This window comes from Metopolophium dirhodum, chromosome 7 (assembly GCF_019925205.1).
Source record: "Metopolophium dirhodum isolate CAU chromosome 7, ASM1992520v1, whole genome shotgun sequence".
In the NCBI taxonomy this organism is placed as follows: Eukaryota; Metazoa; Arthropoda; class Insecta; order Hemiptera; family Aphididae; genus Metopolophium; species Metopolophium dirhodum.
This window is the reverse complement of record NC_083566.1, coordinates 22,194,645-22,215,759: the sequence shown is the minus strand read 5'-3', so window position 1 is coordinate 22,215,759 and position 21,115 is coordinate 22,194,645. Positions and strand designations below refer to the sequence as shown.

Sequence of the window (21,115 nt, the reverse complement as noted above, 5' to 3'; positions counted from 1 at the left end):
CTTCCGAGATCGAGACGTATCGATAATATTATAATATATCGAGTACCTAACCCATAGTTCCACGCCGAGACACTGCACATGGTTATACAGCGTATAATGTCATTATTAATCCCGGATCGTCGCTCGTTGTCCGGAAAATATCATCGATTACCAGTGACCACTTTATCAACCGTACACGATGTGGTAGGTCGTAGGCAGTACACATGGTAGGTATTATGTATCGCCCAATCAGCGTATCGCGAACGGTAACCCGTTTCCATTACAATATATTTTATCTGTATATAATAGATACCTATATTTAATATACGATTTTACAAAAAGATATACCGATGGGCACAGAAGGTATTTTTTTAATATTACCTATCTATACATGAAATTATAATTTCACATGCTTATATATATACTGTATGCGTTTTGCCGATATTCTATTATAATACTCATAATACCTACGCGTGTGAATTGATGTCGATGGTCGCCCGACTCGATTTTGTAGAGAAAACGTTAAAAGTATACACACACTATACAGACATTAATTATATTATACGCATATAAGCATGGTTTATTATATATTATTATAATATGATATGGTAAACACGCGCCTATAGACCTAACTTGACTTGCACGCGGCTATATAACTATTATGTTTCGAGAGGGCGAAATCGGCTGCAACGGCGATTGTTGTATTCGTTGTCCATCACACCGGGTACAGACGGAATATAATATTTTACGAAAGAAATCATTTCGTCGATATAATTTGGTGCATGCACCATAAAATAGTATCGACTATAATAATATATTATATTAATATTGTACGTACAACCTACACCAGAAGCGTTTGCACATCCAAGATAAAATTAATAATATTTAGAACTCAACCGACGTTTTAGGTCGTTATGTCGTCGGGTATCGAACATAACAACTACCAGTAAATCCGATATTCGTCCGTGTTTAATATATTTTATATATTAACGATTGACAACGCCGTCTTTCAAATTTTAGAATTTTTTCTTCCAATTGATTCTCAACGATATATATATTATGTTCTTTGAATCGGTTCGTGGACTAGGTGCTGTGCGCCTGTGCACTTAAGGATCGGTTGTTGGTTTAACGTATAGGTCAAATATGTCGATGCGGTTAATCGAATGTCAGGGAAAAGTGATATCGGCCCAGCTTTAAAAATATTACAGCCACGTATCCACCTAGCACCATCACGAACCGCGTAATGCGTGCGTATTTGTAATCAACGTCGGTTGTGCGTCTAAAAAAATAATATGCACTCGGGGCAGTGATTTGCTATTATAATATTGTAATGCAGCTGCATAATAATAAATTGCAATAATAATGATACCTAATTTGCTGTTAGCGCCGGTCGTTTCCGAGAACGTAACGTATAACCGTATATACGATGAGAGTTAATTGAACCATCGAATATTATAATTTAAAAAATAACACTCTTCAACAAACATAACACAGTCGGTTGCTTAAAGAAAACGCATGCATATTATTATACATACCTAATATACGTATAAGTGTGTGTGTCGCACCGCACGCGTTAATATGATAGTATTAATATATACGAAAACGGCGCCCAATAAATTTTTACGAGCTGCGGTGCTCGTCTGCGTTCACGTATTGTATCCCATGAGGTGGGATGGGGGAAGAATAATAATAATAATTTCTCTCGTATATACGCATAATATATAATATGACTTGTGCGGCGAGGGCTAACACAATATTTTATACGACCAACAGCGGACTCGCACCCACGACGGCCGAATAATGGTATGATACATAAATATAATTGTCACTCGTCTATGCACAATGATTCGGTAGGTATATTATAAGTGTATACATATATAGGAACTGTACAGCACCGTTCAAAATGACAAAATGTATATCATATTATTAACGCTATGATATCATATCATATTATATTGTAGATGGGACACAATATCACAATTTTCGGTCGTATAAACTATTACTCGGCGCAGTTCGAATGCAGTAGATAATAATAATAATATGTTAACTACCGCACTATATTGTTATAGGCGACGAACTTATTATTGTCGCCATGCAGTAGACGGTACACTTTTATTAGGTATTATAGACACATTTGGACGACCTCGACCTTTTTTTTTAACCGATAAACCGTATAACTTATATCTTAGCAATATATTTTCAAAAGTATATTATGTATTGCGAATAATTGAATATTATGTCCAAGGCAAATTGTATCCTAACAGAATATGATAAATCGAAATGGTAAGATAGGTACTGATGTTTATTGGTTGTTGGTATGATTTATTATTAGCATTTATAGTGAAATTTTCTAATGGTGTTCACTGGTTCATGCGCATTTCAAGAATAAACTCAAAATGGTAGCACGAAACGATTAAATAAAGGCCACCCTTATTTGTTTTTATAGAAATTTGTATTATTGCTATAATATTTTGTTAGGTGGTATTGTTATTTTTATTGCTATTTCTCTTAGTGACAAAATATTATGAAAAAGATATGTAATCGTGACTATGTGAAATATGGGGTAGGTACAGCTGAATTTTCTCAAGTATTGTATAGAATAATTTGATTATTTTCAATTTTTTTTAAGTAGGTGTTTCGGTTCACACCCCTCATTGTTTTTCCAAATAAAATATAAGGCATAGTCGTTCAACAGTCTTTGGGATCACGATTTATTGGTGTATTGTTGTGCTCCTTTACCACTTTGTATATTCAATTCAACCACTTCGGCGAAGACATTACAGATGTTCTGCTCACGCATATTCCGCGACATCCGTTTAAAATAAATAGTAATATATAATCGCTATTCCCAGTGTTGTAACATGGTGGTTTTATGTACAGTATATTGTTATTTATTATATAGCAATAGTTCTCTGGCGCACGATCATAATAATATAACACATATTAACCTGTATGTAGGTTACCCACTCGGCTAAACGCTGTGCTAAAGTCAAAGTTATTCCGACATAATTACGACTGAATGACCAATTATGAATTCCACCTTCGACGGTTTATCCTGCAGGTAAGGGTCAACAATTGAAACGTAATAATAATATTACGAGTAATAACATGTTTGGCGCTTAATGTATTTATTTATTGCATGCAATTCTTAAACAATTACCGCCTGCTGCAGTACAGAGTTTAGGGTCAATGTCGGTAAACGTCCGATCCGAAGCTATTGTAGGTAGACTTGTTGTGTAGATACGACTTACAGACTATAGCACGCCTATATGGCTAATGGCTATAGGTATATTTTAATATTGTGTATATATAATATTATAATTCATAACATATTTAGCGCGGTTTATTTTCACGCATGCTTTCACTTCAGAAGTGCTTAAATTGTAAGTATATATATATATAATATATATTTCGGAGATTTCTTCTTGAATGGTTCAAACTGGTACCTCCAATATAGTGGCGCGGTATAACTGGTTTTCGTATATTATCCTAAACGTGTCGAACGTACGTGAAAAGGTGTGAAATATTAAGCGCCATTGTTTACTGTACGTTTTAACGCGATTTTATGTGTTTAGGAATACGTTTTACAAGTGTTTTCGGACGTTTTGTGCGTGTGATTTTTATTACGAATACTCATTCAAACATGACAGTCAACAATACATCGTTATAGACATAAGTCAAATTGCGCGTGCTGTAGAAAAAAAAATACGTATTATATTAAATACATAATTTTCCCGAAACGTGTCCGTGTGTGTGTGACTCATGAATGACACACAAATGAATTACGGCATAGATTCAATTTTATAATATATTATGTATGGTATATCCGTTTTTTTTTTGTGACTACGCGAAATAAAATTGATATATTACGGTGCCGCCGAAACGTTAAAATAAAATATGAGATCACAAATAAATTTATACGATGGCTCGCGGCTAAGCCACAGCGTTTAAAAAATGTAAAACGAACTTCTTGTTCTCCCGACCGCCGCAAAAACGCGTTACTAGTTTTTTGATTTATATAGACACGATAATAATTATTGTATAATGTATTTCTATTATCATTCGGGCAGTTCTTTTCTCCTCTCTCTCTCTCTCTCTCTCTCTCTCTCTCTCTCTCTACGTCTACGCATACGACTCAATAATATGTGTTGGTATGTATATATAATATAATATATCGTAGAAAATAACGATTGATAGCCAGACGCACGCGCGCAAAAATGAAATATAATGATAATATTATACGTCCTCGCTTAATATATTGCACATGGAGTGTTGTTAGGTCGTTGCGTCATTTGACAAGACTTTGCCAGTTCTCGTGTCTTTTTGTCCTTGCAGTATATTGGACGGCCGCTGCGCTTTCGAGAGTCCGCCAACAGATAACGGAAATGCTCGGCGCGGTCCGTAGTTCAACGCGAAAAGCAAAATATTCTAAAACCGTTTTGATTTTACGACATTACAAGGTATGAACTGCATTTGCCTACAGACACATTTTAACACTGTGCTTTAGTGGATGGCATACCTACGCGATAATGGTACATATATCGCATACTTTCTGCGGTAAATGCCGGGAAATCTGCATTCGTCTACGTTTTTTCTAAGTTGTTTGTGATTTGTGATACAAGGATTTTCAAAATCACAAACAGTCATCACGCGATGACAAAAATTCGTATATTATAAATATAAAATGAAAAATTTTGTCATTCAACTATGTGTTAGTAAAAATAATTATATATTTATAATGTGTTAGTTTTTCTATACCTATATACCTAGTATATATTATATACGGCTGAAATACACAAATAAAAATACCAAATTATATAATAACTATACGAGAAGATATTACGGTATTATAAAACAGTACAGATAGTTTTTTATGCGTGTCACCTACTCATCTGCAGGCAGAATAAGGGTCTAGATTATTGAAGGACCACAATATCAAAAAGGAGGGGAAACACTGATTTTGAGCATACTGAGATTGCTAATTTCAGTAGTTTATAGAAATATGTGTGGACTTTGGCATTAACAACATTTTTACCGATCGGAACACGATTGGGGACCATCATTATAAACATTTTAAGGTGTGCATTGTACATATTATGCTGTAAGTAGTTAGTAGATTTATATTTTAGAAATGCTGCAATATGTATAATTATTTTAACATTTTAATATCGGTTTAATGTATTAATTTTTATTTTAAACGTGAGAGGCACACAGAAAAAAAACTTAAATTATTATTAATAATTTTTCGAAACAATATTATATAATACATATTAATAATGAATAGGTGCAATAAAATAATATAGGGATAATACAATAACTACATTTAGCTATTGTAAGAAATTACAATAAGTAACTAATACAAGAAGAAGTTTGGTGAGATGAACAAATCAATTTTTAATTCATTTAGAGTTGTCATAACTCATATACATAATTATATTACAGGGGGTGTGTGTGACATGCACAGCTAGTAGTTCTTTGAAGGCTCATATAAAATACACTTTTAAATATTGTGAACGCTATAATACGCCTATACCACTATAATTATTATCAATATTTTGTTTGGAAATAGGTACTAACAGTCTTATAAATACAGCAATTTAAAAATTAAATAAAATAGAAAATAAAAATGTACATATTATTATCATTATAATATTATATATTTCATACACCGTTGAACAAAATTGCGGGAGGAATTCATGTTGATGGGACTCTATTAGTGATTCTAAAAAATAATACAAATCTATTTGTTCTCACGAAGTAACGCGAAAGCGGTTTCATAAAACAGAATATTGCCGATTAAAATAAAAATTCATGAGTAGAAGATAATAATTTTTACTTTAAGAAAGTATATATAATATAATAATAATATCTATACATAGATCTATAGTGATAAATATGCTATGTCATCATACTGTTTTATACTCATTTTATGCTAATTCGTATTAAACATAATACATTTAGGTAGGTACGCACAGCGTATATATTTTTATAAATCTTAATAAGTGTAACAAAAACAGTATTTTTTATGATAGTCAAATAAAATGTAAATAGGTACTTTATAGTAAGTGAGTTGTACCTACGTTAAAATATCATATAATTTATAGAATGTACCGTTTTTTTTCTTATAAATCATTATTCATTGTGTAAAATACTACAAAAGATGTTTTTTTTAGTTATTACTTTGTAGTACGGTATTATTGAAATGACGTAATGAAGTACCATAACCCATGTATACCATAGGTACATTTTTTCGAACATGTTATAAACCTTCTTCCGTGTATAATATAGGTACGTACGTATGATTATTCTGAAAAATGAATTAAAAATATGTAGGTACAGGTATTTTTGTAAGAGGAAAAATATATTTAAAAGACACAACTTTTGATGTTATATACATATACAAGCGAGTACCTACATTTAGTCGACACGATTTAAATGTTTCATTATTTACCATTTTTGTGGAGCGTATTTAAAAAGGTATTATTCTAAGTTTAAATAGATAAAAATGTCGTTTGTGTGTGATTGGATAATATGTGGATAACGATTACTACACGTTTCATTAAATTATATTATCAAGTTAAAGGAAATTCGTAAATTATTTATTATTATGCTTTACTGAAATCTCAACAAAAAAATCGATTGTGACTAAATTACATACTATGCAATATTGCAAATTGCAATATCATAAGAAATTATCTTTGTCAATATTGTATCTATATTATACCTATTAGGTGATCACGCGGGATCTTTTAATTCAAAAACGGTTTGAAACGAATAAACTATACTGTCATTAATATCTACAAGCGTTTGAAAGTTTCTCTAGTCTCCCTTTGTTCCTATTGGTCAAGCCACCCGATATCAACGATTCCCGCAGAATAGTTAAGTATGATTCTGCTATCGACGACTGTCTTCATATCAAGCGTGCAACGGCAGATAACAATTTGGATTTTTTATTGACCATTACGACATGTAGAGTAAGCAAAACAAAATACTTGACTGAAAAGTTGAAGTGTATGGTCAGTGTTTCCTCGTTGTTATGCTCTAAACTTTAAACCTTAAAGTCACGCGTAATTATGTCCAACAGTATGCGAGCACTGTGGGTAACGATTTTAGGCATGTGTATAAAATATTGTTTATACCACAGAAATTGTTTTGTGCGTGTACATTTCTATGGTCTTCTCACATTACAATGGTAATAATAATAATATGGTATATTGCAGCTAGCGGCCGCCAAACGCTGATTCTTAACCCGCAGCAGCAGTAGGTGCAGACACAAGTGGTTGACATAAGAAATTACTTTTAACTCCCTGAAATATTATCACGCGGGGGATGAAAACGATAAAGTATATAAACACAAGACACCGACCACCGCGGCGTGTTCTTTTTGTTGCGGTAATAAATTGGTGTGAAAGACTCTGTTTGTTAAACAAACAAACAAAAAAAAAAAAAACTATATACATAATAAATATAAAATAAAAACCCTCCGGACAATATTTATACACATTTTGTTTTTTGTTGTACGTTTTATTTTTTTTTTCCGAGGGAGAAGAAAAACCGTAAACAACACTCCGTCGGACATCGAATGCATATGATACCGGTTAATTTGGTCGGCACACCCTATAACTGTCAAGGTGGTAAAAATTATGGTTAGGCGTACGCTTTTACTGAACCGTATATTTGTAGGTGGCAATAAATACTAGTACTATAATACTCCGAGCCTCTCAATTAGGCGCTACACACACACGTACGAACACGATATTGGTTAGGGGTGGAGAAGAGAGGAGTAAAACGGACGGGGACAACAGGATTTTTAAACGTTTTAATTTAGACCTATAGGGTCGGATGGTATGCTTATATGCCTTTGATCGGCTCCGCCCGCCCACCCCGAGTTCCGATTGACTATCTGGGAACAATACGAAGACAATATAAATTTAGGAATAAAAAAAATACGTACGATATATTATTAGTGTATAGAGAAACGTGGCCATCACAAAAAGCGTCTCTGAAAAAGGAATGTTTCAGCATTTTTAGTACCTATATGGATCCTGTGGTTTAAAAATTACAAAATCTAACACTGGACAGAAATAAGCACACATAAACAATAGTAGTTCATTGTATTTATTTAATTTATTTTATAGGTATTAGGTACTACATAATATTCTATTTTATTGAATTCATTTAAGATATGACACGACCAAGTTTAAGCTAAAGTTACCACTTATAACACTAATGTATTTATTACCACGTTGACGATGAACAATAATAGAATCATTATTTACTAATACAGTAAGACTTAATACTGAGTAAGTAATACGTACTCGTGGACTTAAAGCAATCATTCTTATTGTTTCTCTGGTTTTCAATGGGGTGCCGCTTTAATGCTCTTTGCATATACTTATATTTACAGTTATTTTATTACACTGATCTAATATTTAAATCTATATAAGGAGTTCATAATCTACTCTCCAAACTACTTCTTATATTGGGGCATACAGCACGCATGGGGTATTATTTTAAAGTTTCTCTTTTTTATTCACATGCATTTTCTATTCCTATATAACAAGTACGAATCAATCAATAAATGGCAATATTTATTTCTGTAAGGAAACTTATATATTTCGATCAACTCATAATAATTGTAGAAAATATTATATAGCACATGATATGCTATATTTTTAAATGTTGGATACACAAAATGAATCGACTTATTCGTCGATCAGTACCTATCTCGTGAGTTTTGAAAAGAAAAAATGCAAGTATTTACCACTACAAACAATAATTTCAACTTTGTAAAAATTAAGTAGTTTACCTCAATGTTCAAATATGTTATATCTAATAAAAATAAATAAGGATTCTAAACACAGGTGAAATTTGTAGATTTTATGTTTAAAAAAACGTTATTGCTCTATAAAGGAAAAGCGTAAAAAGAATTAAAAGGATATGATAATGCATATACCCATACATTTTAGTATTACGAGTAGAACTTTTCAATAGAAAAAAAATATCCATTTAAACTGTTATAACATAATACGCGTCATACAGTTGTAATAGGTCAAACCTAGGACATAATAATATCACATAATATTATATGATGTATAATATTATTATTAAGTAATTATAAGTCCAGCTGGGAGACGCTAAAATATACGACGACGACGATAGGATGTAAATCACCAGGTGGTTTGGGTAATATTCTGGATGTGTGTAATAAAGACGTGAGAAATTGACGGCCTCACAAATATATACGTACAAATCGGCCGACCGGACAACAATATATTCGTGTATTTTACTACCGACGTGCGATCAAGATTACACGATGATGGAGCGAATAATATTATTATGTGCTCGGAAAGCCAACTATATTGCTCGTCGTTTTTACTCATTTATTTGTTTTTTAGCAAATTGATTTCATTTTTGGACATAATACAGTGTCGAATTTCTATGGCTTGTTCAGACATAATATTACGTTATCACTATACTATGCGATATCTAATATGTTAGGAACATTCGTTGGTATTTACTATTTATGCTCGAATACGTGTGTGCCCTTCACCATATATAGCGGCGATTGCTGTTATAGCGCTATAATAATATTATAAATGTAGCCGCGGACTGTGTGTACTAATACTAGCGAAAAGTGTAAACGGACGTCCCCGTAATTTAGGTAAAACGAGTTTTTTTTTTTAATCACGTGGTCATGTGTATGTGTTTTTTTTAATACTATTATTGAAGCTTGTAGTAAATTATTTTAAAATAAATCTTATTAAAACATTTTTTTTCTTTTGTACCAAACGAACGAAGACAAATTATATTATTACGTATATATTGTAGAGATTCCTATATCTATACGCAATATATAATAATATTGTATAATACGAATGATAATAAATATATAGCTAATAGGAAATAGGTATAAACACAAAAAGTGAATCACTGAGAAAATCTGGATCGGTACATTACTACATAATATTATTATATATTTGATAAACAGCAAAGAAGTACACGTGATGGAAAAATTAATTTTGATTACCATCTTTGATTACGCGTTTTTAATTTAAAAAAAATAAAAAAAACAAAACTGTGATTATAATAATAAATAACACGGTCGCGGCTGTGCGTCACAATAATTGTGTATATTACACATATATATATAATATATTATATTGTATACTATGATATTATACAGTCGGCACGATTTAAAGCACGTGGACCTGTATAGTGAATATATTATTATTTAATGTTATGGTATATACAGGCGACCGTGCGGCGTCGTAGAAAATATAATACCCATATTATAATATATATCTATCTAATATGATGGGAAGATAACGTGTAATTCTTATTATATAAACCGAATTCATTGATAAGCGTATATTATTTTATATGTATAAAGCGGCGAATTGTGTCCACCGAGCATATTAAGTGCAGATATCATTACGATTGAGCGGTGATGACCAGACAACGATGAGTGAAATACGGACGAAATAATAAAAAAAAAAACATACATCCATTACATTCATGTTCACATGCTGTACTCGCCACGCGTGCTCGTTCTCGACACTGACTTTTTGTAAGATGTGATTTCGATAAATTAGTTAAATTATAGTTAGATTAACATATACCGTAATAGAAGATGATCCACCGCCAAGCATGCAGCTCATCCCATGTGTTTCCTCTTTCTGATTTCTGGAACTTTTAAATATACCAATTTAAAGTACCTACCATATTTTCAAATTCTTGACATTTGTCTTAGAAGGTACTCAAGGATTGTCATGTGGTGATACGAAATTCTGTTTTTCGAATGAGAACCCCCTTTTTTAATATTATTTATTTAGTTCATAATTTTTTTGAAAAACAATCCTTAATAATGGGTTCACAGAGGTATAATATATTATATGTAATATTGGATCTAGTATTTATTATACTTGGCCATTTTTACTAATTATTAAACATTTTAATAGATTAATATTACTAATTACAATTACAACAATTTTAAAATCATCACAGCCCCGTCATATCGTCCAGAGCCCATTATCATGGACCTATTATCCTAAGTACAACTAGTAAATAACTCCTTAACTTGATATAGGTATTGGTTAAATTTTGATTTTGATAACGCAAAATACTCAGAAAAAATAGTCGTTATAAATAATTTATAGTAAAAAAAGGATGAACTTATTATCAAAACAGAAGTCTGTATCTTCACAAAACACTCTCCTTACGTAGCACAAAAAATCTCAAGATTTTGAAACTATATGGTCATCTTTAATTATATTTAAAAATTACAAAAATCAGATTTTGTGAAACCGCATTATTGAAGAAAAAAAAACTTTTACGAATCGGTGGTTTATAATTGTTGTACTTACGTAAAGCCGACGAAAAAAATGTGTTGAAGTAGAAAAATATGTAACTAATAACGGTGTGTATGGTAAGCTGTAGCCGGGTATAATATGTAGGTAGGTACCTACGGGAGGAATCGATGAAGTCAAAATATAATAATATTATACACGCACGATAAAGAAAATAATATTCTCAACGTGGTTTCTGCGATCTATCGGCGGCGGTGTAGCGTATAGAAATCAACGAACATTATAAGACCAATATAATATAATATATAATATAGGTGTGTACACGTACACTGTACATACATGATACATATAATAGTAATTACAGACTATATTATACTAATGTTAGGTTTATACAATAATAATATAATGAACACCACTCAAATATACCAAGACATAATAATATTATAATGTCACGCGTGTACGTATAAACTATACGTTGCACAATGCACAGGAAGCGTTTCCACAAATTCCGTTTGGCGAAACCGAGACGACCGGGACATCGGTTTCATATGTGATTCGTATTATTGTTTCGCCGAGTTCAACGCCCGTACGTATCACTAATTATAACAATGATCGGTCGCAGCATCAGCCACCACTGCAGCTCTGTTGCAGCCTATATATGTATGTTATATATATGTGATGTGACGTTAACCCATTGATTGTGTTATAACCCCACTTGGATTAACGACTGTCCCCAATTAAATTACGCAACAAAATATGCGTGTACAGTGCTGCAGTGACGGATGAGTTAAACATAATTAAAAAGATAACAATTTTTTTTTATTATTATGATTATTTTAAGGCGGACAGGTGAGACACGTGCGTAATGTCGTGGACGTTTTTTTTATATGTAACATCGGCAAAGAAAATTGTTTGTTTTTTTTGGAAAATGATCGTTATTAGTTGTATGATATAATCTTGAATAGCTCATAATATTGTAATCCATCTATATTATTTTGTCTAAAATAACGCAGGGAACAAAATATGATATCGTAGAACTTAATATTTACGTATAGTACTCTACAACTAATACCGATGTTTTTGTACCTACGCAATCGTGGGTTAGCTATAGGCTAAGGTCCATAATAGGTACTATATATACATCATTAGAAAGTAAAACAAAATCAAAATCCTTTTAAATGATTAATCGAATAATCGATTAATCTCTATTGAATTGGAAACCAACAGAGAAAATGTCCCGCTCCCAAAACGATAATTATGATTAGTAAATATAATATCGATAATATAGCTGGTGTATCGATTGCGAACGAATGTACGCGCTTTATACCTACCTACTTCTTACGATTGTTATAATATGTATGTACCGCCGTGATATCGACGCAATTATTAGACGATAAAATAATAACGTGTAATAACCAATAATTATGAACAAATAATAACAATAATTTACCGAGCCGTGTTTGAAAATAATGCAGGTAACACGCATGATAAATATTTATCAAATATTCTGCTATTACAGCGTGGTACAGACTATAATACTACTCTTATATACAGTTTATTCTATGCGTAAATTATACATTTTCATATTTCCAAAACGATTATTTTGTGCCATAATATTATACCTATATTAATTTCGAATTATACGAACAAATTATAAATCGTACATGTCCTATTAAATAAATGCCCGAGTATTTTCACCGTAATTTTATTAACGCCCGTATATATATATATATTATATAATATTAAACATCTCCACGCACAGTAAATTCCAACAGGTAAATATTATAATTTGTCCTCCGCACTCTGTATATTATGGTCGATAACCAGTCTAGTAGTTCATTGAAATATTTAAATTAAATTAAACTAAAATTACAGACAACGATAGAAGTCAGGATACTTAACAATTATTGATTTGCAATTTAAAAGTTGCAATTTTTTTCATTCAACTAAAAAGATTCCAATCAATTTAAAATTTAAGTACAACGACTGACGTTCATTTACACTACTCATAAACAGTATACACATAATATGTTCGACACTCGGAACGATGATAATAATATATATCATATATTGATACGCGTTTACAAATTAAAATGTTTATAATTGTTAATAACTTTAATAGCTCATGGCACATTCTGATATTTTTGGTCTACATCGTATGGATATTGGACAACATATTATGTGTTGTAAATTATAATGTATACACCGATCGAATCTCAAAATACTATGTAGGCGTTAAAATTAAATGAATTTAAAAAATATATATATAGGTATAACTAATTCTTTCAAACTTTATGAAATTATTAAGTAGGTATACATAAAAAAAAATCCTGAACGTTTAATCTGTCAAAATACTACATTCTATACACACGCCAGTTGCGTGCTGTCAAATATAATTTTATTTTTTACAAGACGTGCATCCCAATATTATACCTAACCAGAATGCAAATTATACATTTTTGGACACGTTATGTTTCTTGTGTTTGATTTATAATGATTTTCATTCGGAACGAAGTTCTACAACTGTTCGCTAAGATAAACCAGATACGAAATACATGGGTTTTGTGTATGGTGTAGGTTAAATCGCTGTCATATACACGTGCATATTTCTGCTAAACATAGCACATTAAGAACGGACGTCGTCCTAGTTACAGATCGCAGTATTTTATTATATATTTTATAAACGTATATTTTTCTGTACGTGTAAAGACCCACACGAAAGTATACACGAATCGATATTATCGAATATAATATGTTATATTGTGTGTAACATACTATAATATATTTTATGAATACACAAAGCTTATGTAATAGATAAGTACCTATATTTTGTTCACGCAAGACCAAATAGAAGCGAGATCACAATCAAAATGAAAAAAAAATCCTTAAAACCGATCGGCTCTAAAATACAATGTCGTGTAAAGTTTTAAACACCTCTGAGGCTCTAAAATTCACATATTATTATTCATCACACGGGAAATCGACACTATATAACCACACAATATACTATTTCAAGAATATATCCTGCAATATACGAAATATTATACAAATAAAACGTCGCAGGAACATCGACCGAAGACTAATTACACGATTAGGGGCTTCATTTGGGGGTGGGAGGAGGGTGTCAGCTAGGGTGTGTTTATATTTTGTACCCCTTACTTTTGAAATAATTTTGTCATAATAATTTGCCTGCTGAAATAATGCACCATTGTAACATATATGATTAAATTTAAATTGTATTTTTATATTAACAGTGGAAATTAAATATAAAAAAATATTGTGTTATCAATTAATTGAGAAAACAATAAGAATTATGATTGTAGTAGATATACTCTATATATTCTGTAACTATAAGATATAATCTACAATCGTTGGTTATCAGTTATCACACTGAACCACTGGTTAAATTATTATATTGAATATATACTATAATATTATAGACATTTGTGATTGAATCTTAGTACATAGTTTACAACTGTTTTTTACGTTGTACAGTTGACGGTAGTTTATAGGCAACTGATAAGTGACAACAGTAATGAACTGATAAATGTAAAATCTAACGATAGCTAAAATATATTATTATATTATTGAAATTAAGTACCTAATATATTTTTCTTAAATATAATTATTATTTTTTTATAGAATGTTGCTTGTATAAGTATAAAATATAATTATGACAATTAATAAAAATAATTATAATATTGTGGGTTTTAATTTTTTTTCTGCATTTATCTTTTTCGAGAATTGTATGCATTTTATGCATATTATTTTTTGGTTTTCAGTATTCACAGACTAAGTAAGTAATCAATTATTTATTATCGTTTTGTTTTTAAATATTGCTCTTTGCCATTTATGTTGAGTATTTATACGGTCCATGATCTATAGAAAAAATTAAAAGCAGGATAATGAATATAGCTGGTATATCTATATTCATATGACCTGGTGAAATTTCAAAATGGCCTGCTTGGAACCTTGCACAGCCGAAAAAAAAACTGAAAATACGCCCCTGAGTATACCTACGATATAATATACGTTGTATTTACAATGTGTACTTATAACTATAAAAATATGGCGGTTTGTATGAGAAAAAAATCACTGCTGCGGGCAGTGATGCGACTATAACAGAGTACATAATTGTCACAAATAGGCTGTAAAGCTGCTCGATAAGATGTATAGAAAACACGCACACGCGCGATCGCGTTCTACCATGTTGTGATATTAAACCAGCCGTTACCTATAATGGTATATCGCTTTATCATCGTTATTTAATTACAAAGGAAAAACGATAGTTCGATAAACAAGCGCATTATTATACGAGCCGCGATCATCTTTTTTGTTTTTAAAGATTTAAGTTTCTATATATTGTATTATAATACGCGATTGCGTCACTACTTAAGTCGAGGCCGGGTTTCGATATTATCATAATGCTATCATAATATTATAATGTAAATATATAATAATAATAATGTGTAGATTGTAATTTGTGGCTATACATTATTATAGTATGCGTGATTGCCTTACCGAGCCATAAAGTAAGCCGCATGCGTCCATGCACAAGTACATACACGTCGCTACGCCTTGGATGTTTAGCTGTCCCATGTTCACCGAAGTTCTTTGCAGGATAACTGAAAAAAAAAAATATAAATGTTCATAAACTCTTCAATATATATTATAATAATGCACGTATGCACGATACAAGTGTATAATTTGTGGTAAATAAAATGTATGTACGTGTATTATATTGTAGTTTAGTGAATGTACACCACCTGGGCGCCTGGCGCCAATTTATACTTATTTATATACGCGTGACACGTTCCATTGTTTAGTAAAAAGTTTTGGCATAAAGATCTTATTACAATATTATACAAATTATCGTAGTGGTTATACAGAATGACGATTAAATAGTGCGGTACTATATAGGTATAGGTATACATATTTGCGTTATAATGACAACCGTATATACTGTGATAATGTGGCGCCAAAAAATAGATATATATATATTATTTTTCCGACGATCTGGCATAACATGTAAATGTTATCAAAATTCTAATATACCTACATCACGTACCTACTTAATCGCGAATTACTCCTGTCTAATTAAAGGCGTTGATCGATCATAATTATGTAGTTACACGGTGGATTTTTTATACTATCGTTTTTAATAGAGCCGAATTACGATAAATATACATCTATAGATATAGGTACCTAATGTTATTGTACCTATACAATAACAATATTATGGTAAAGTAGTGCATAGGTTTTTTGTATTGTGTTCGCATCTTCGTAGTGATCAACATCATGGTAACGCCATATAATTATAATCCACAGTAAACAAAATATAAGCCGATTGGTTTTAATAATAATTCCCCACAATTGTGATTGGCTTAAATTATTTAGTTGAAATATTTTTTCATAACGTAATAAATAGGACAGGTTATAATCTCGAATAATTAGTATTTTCTAAATAATAATTGCTATTGCGCTGATAAATGTAGGGTCTATTATTCTGGAATCTGAAAAACATACTTTTTTGTCGTATAATAGAATATAATAAAATACACATATAACTGCTGTAATAAGTTATATATTCAATCCGTGACGTTTATGCCATTCCGTTAGCTATTATATCGTATATTGTAATGCTAAACTGTACTTTTATATGTATAAATATTTTAGTAAAAATATAAAAATATATAATAATATTATGTCTTTATGGTAGACATATTTTAAGCTCCTCTATTTATAGGTAATATGTGTGTAGGAACTCGTGGCAGCTTAAGGCGAACTAACTCAAGATCATAGTTAATATATTATTTTAACGTAATAAAATTTAACAATAAATGTACCCATAACATAACATAAAACACGAAAACATCTTTCACATGTTTTGCCATTCGACTTTGTCTGTTGTGTGAAAAAAAAATTAAAATAAATACATAATAATTGAGATTATCGTAAGCGTTTATATTATATAATATTTAATGACCAAATGAGTCCCTTCGATAGTTTTGTATAATATTGCAGTTGTTAAAACCGGATATTCATATTATAGGTATAGCAAAATTGTTTTCGACTGTCCTGTAACGTGAATATCATAGACATATTTCACTACGTAAATGAGTCCATTATAGAGAGGAGGCCGTGTTAAGGCTAACGAGTCGAATAGTTACTATTATTATTATTATTGTTATTACTTATATAAGTTTCTAACGACGATCCATATAAAAAAAATATAATAATATTATTATTATTATTATCATCATCATTGATGTAACCGAAAACGTTTATTATAGAAGGGGGCGGTTGGCGGTTGCATTTAAAGCATCCGAGTCAAAAGAATAATAACTGTCGGTAAAAAGGAGGCGCCTATGTTCGAAATCGATTAGAATATTAAATGCATATAATATTATTATAATATAGTTGCCGGTCAGAAAAATAGTACCATAAGGTTCCTGTGCGGCAACCGGTTCGTCAGTATGTATATAATATATAAAATATGTTTATGTGTGTGTACGAGAACATATTTATACGTGACTCCCAAGCTCATTAACACAAATTTGAATTTAAAGGGAAAATAATAAAACACTTATCCTTATCTAAACCCCAAAGTATTGTTCCGATCTCGAGTGGGATTCAGGAATTTTACTCAAATTGACACCAGCTATTATATTATATAGATAGAAACCGGCACCGCCACACACCGACCACTGACCGTGATTAAAACACACACACACATGCACACACATATTATTATTATATAGATACGCATTGCAGCTTACATTTTTATATCCAAAAACAAACTTTATGTGTATGTCCCGTCACCGTGAACAAAAACGCGTGTTTATTTAGTTTTTTTTTTTTATATATCACCCTGTGCGAGTATTTTACGATTACGACCGAATTACACGGGCTTTCAAGAAAATAATAGAAAATACTATATATAGAGGCGTCTAAAAAGTGAAATTGCCGGACGCATTGTACTCGTATTGTACCTACCTTCATATCGTTTTATGACCTTTATCCCAAGATGCGTTTGCAGAGCGGCGGGCGGAATCGCTTCTCCGTAAACCAACGGATTTATATATTATTATATCAAAGCACGTAATATAATATATAAGAATAAGATGGGTACATAATATTATACCGTTGACAAACAACGCGACGAAAACGTATATGCGTGTATAACGTGTATAATGCGGCGCGTTTTTCATTTTCACACAATACCGCCCGATGAGTTGATATACGTTAAGACCGCGTCCATTTATAATAATAATGTTATGTTCTCCCCTTATTTGAAAAATTTCCGGTCATAACGACTTTAAACGACGCTTTCCCGACGATGCGGATTCCGCACACAAAAGAGTTACGTACACATCGTATACATAAGTATATAATAGCATATATAGTATAATATGTCGCAGTGTGCGTGTATAAATGGAAGCATTCGAAAATTCAAACGAATAACAGGTATATCGTATTATCACGTTCTACGTGAGGGTAATCCGTTGAAATCCGATCAGAAATAATAATTATGACTAATGATTCTAAAGTATGCTTCATTTTTCAGGCTGAACAAACTATATAATATGGTGATTATATTATATCATTAAAATTATATTTTTAAAAGCACCACACACATATTTTACACATACGCTGATAGCGTGCATACACTAACACACACACACAAACACAAACACACGCATGTACGTCAACATTTGTTAAACTCGTCCTTGTTCACAATATACATTTATATAATTAGGTAGATATTATACGAGGTCTTTTAGGTTTCGTTGCGTAGAAAACGTAGAAAATCCCACTGGCAACTATTTTGTGTATATAGAAAAGTGATATGTTGTGTTAAGTTCTATATTTATTAACGAATCGCATTAGTAGAAAAAATGCTTTTATAGAACAGCTTAGGTATCATAATGTCCCGTGAGTTTGTTAAATATTTTCCAAATAAGTGATTAAGAAAATTAAGAGCATCAATAAAATTAATTTTATTTAACTAGAAACAAAATGTCTACTTCGAAAGAAACATGTTACGATACTAAATTATAATACATTAAAATAGTTTTTAGAGTAGATAAAAACGTTCTTATATTTAATTAGTAAAACATAACGTTGCAGGTAAAATAATATACAACTATATGTTTCTCTTCATAACTCACCAAATTCTACTTAAATCTTAAGGGGACACCACACCTGAATGTGTTGTCTCCATAGTCCATCTTACAAACATACAGCATACAGCATACCAAAACAATTGTGTTCGACAGAACCGATTATAGCTTTAATACTATAGAGTGAATTGACCTATTATACAATTTAAAGGTAAGAACATTAACCGTGTTTTTACGTTTATTTTTACGATATTTCAATAATTATTAATAGAGTTAAGAGTATTTTCATAATGTAATATTGTACAATGCATCCTCTTTTAAAGGAAAAATAATTTATTCTCATGCATTATTTGAAATTTGCATTGAGTCTGTACCTATATGAAATTAAAATAAATGAGCCACATCTATCCTATATAAACGATCGTTTTAAGTTAGAATTAAATTATAGGGTCATTCTGTACTCAAACGTATTACTTTATTTTAAAATACAATACGATGCGCATGTTTTACAACCATTTTTAATGCTATATACATAATACAACTAAGACCATAAAATAAATCATTCAACTTCTCGTTATACTCAAATTATTTTATGATAAACCACAAAAAAGAGGTATATACTATATGGAAGATAAACCAAATATTTAATTCTCAGTATATTCATCGAAATATAGGTTATTACTCATTAATTATTAGCAATCAATTCTAAAAAGTAAATTAAATTCATAATATTTCAAGTTACACAGATAAACGATAATACATAATATAGTTATGTAGGTACAGTTATGATTATCGTCCTTACTAACTTATAGGTTTGAACATAATAATTCCTTCGCCTTTTAAACTATATTGAATTAAATTGCACTGTGTATCAGTGTGCCAAAAAAAAAACAAAATGTCGTACATTTTCCACTGAAAACATCCAATATATTTCCATAAACTGTTTGGGACTGGTGGGGAAGTATACAAGGTTTTGCATTGAAATGTTCGAAGTATAAAACTTTAAAATACCAAGTCTAAACTGAACTGTATATCTGAACTACGCATGGTTTAATATATGTTATGATATGTATATATAGACTATAAATAACAGTTCGAATTAAAAAAGAAACTGTAACAAGTGTAACACGATTACAGCCTTGTCTATACTATACGATATATGCCTACCACGCAAGACCCGAGGGGCGGGAAGAACAGACGAGGCGTTTAGTAATCCTAACTTTTCTCCGATCAGAAATTTTCGATCACCTGTGGCTAATGAGATTTGATCATGACAACAAGTAACAATACGTTATGTACAAAATTGGTAAATAACGAAACGCCTTCGGTTCGTCTTTTAATCGGTGCGGCTAACCCTTTATATCACTCTTACGCGTATGATATAGTAATATACAATAATATTAAATTATAATATTAATATGTTATTTACGTGAATTCGTTTACCACGGTCCACGAAGCTCGGATATTATTTTAATATTACGTCAGTATGACGAGAAAGTATATAAACACTGTGGTCGTTCGGGCCACCCCACACGTATAGGGAAGGGAGAAAAAAAACGTCTAAACAGTCGCGTTAATAAATCGTCGATAATTAATTTATATTATACACGCGTACGGCCGGCGTACAAACGTACCCACAATATATCACGACGGTAATAAAATTATGTCCATATTGTATTATTATTATTATCATCATTATTGTTA

The 21,115-nt window shown here is 31.2% G+C and overlaps 1 protein-coding gene across 1 annotated transcript in view; it reads right to left on the bottom strand.

Moving 5' to 3' along the window:
- LOC132949415 (uncharacterized) overlaps nucleotides 1-21,115 on the bottom strand; it is a 76,590-nt gene that overhangs the window by 9,243 nt on the left and 46,232 nt on the right. The window contains exon 2 of the mRNA XM_061020293.1: nucleotides 15,810-15,913. Within this exon, the coding sequence (XP_060876276.1) occupies nucleotides 15,810-15,913 (104 nt within the window). The remainder of the gene's footprint in view (nucleotides 1-15,809; nucleotides 15,914-21,115) is intronic.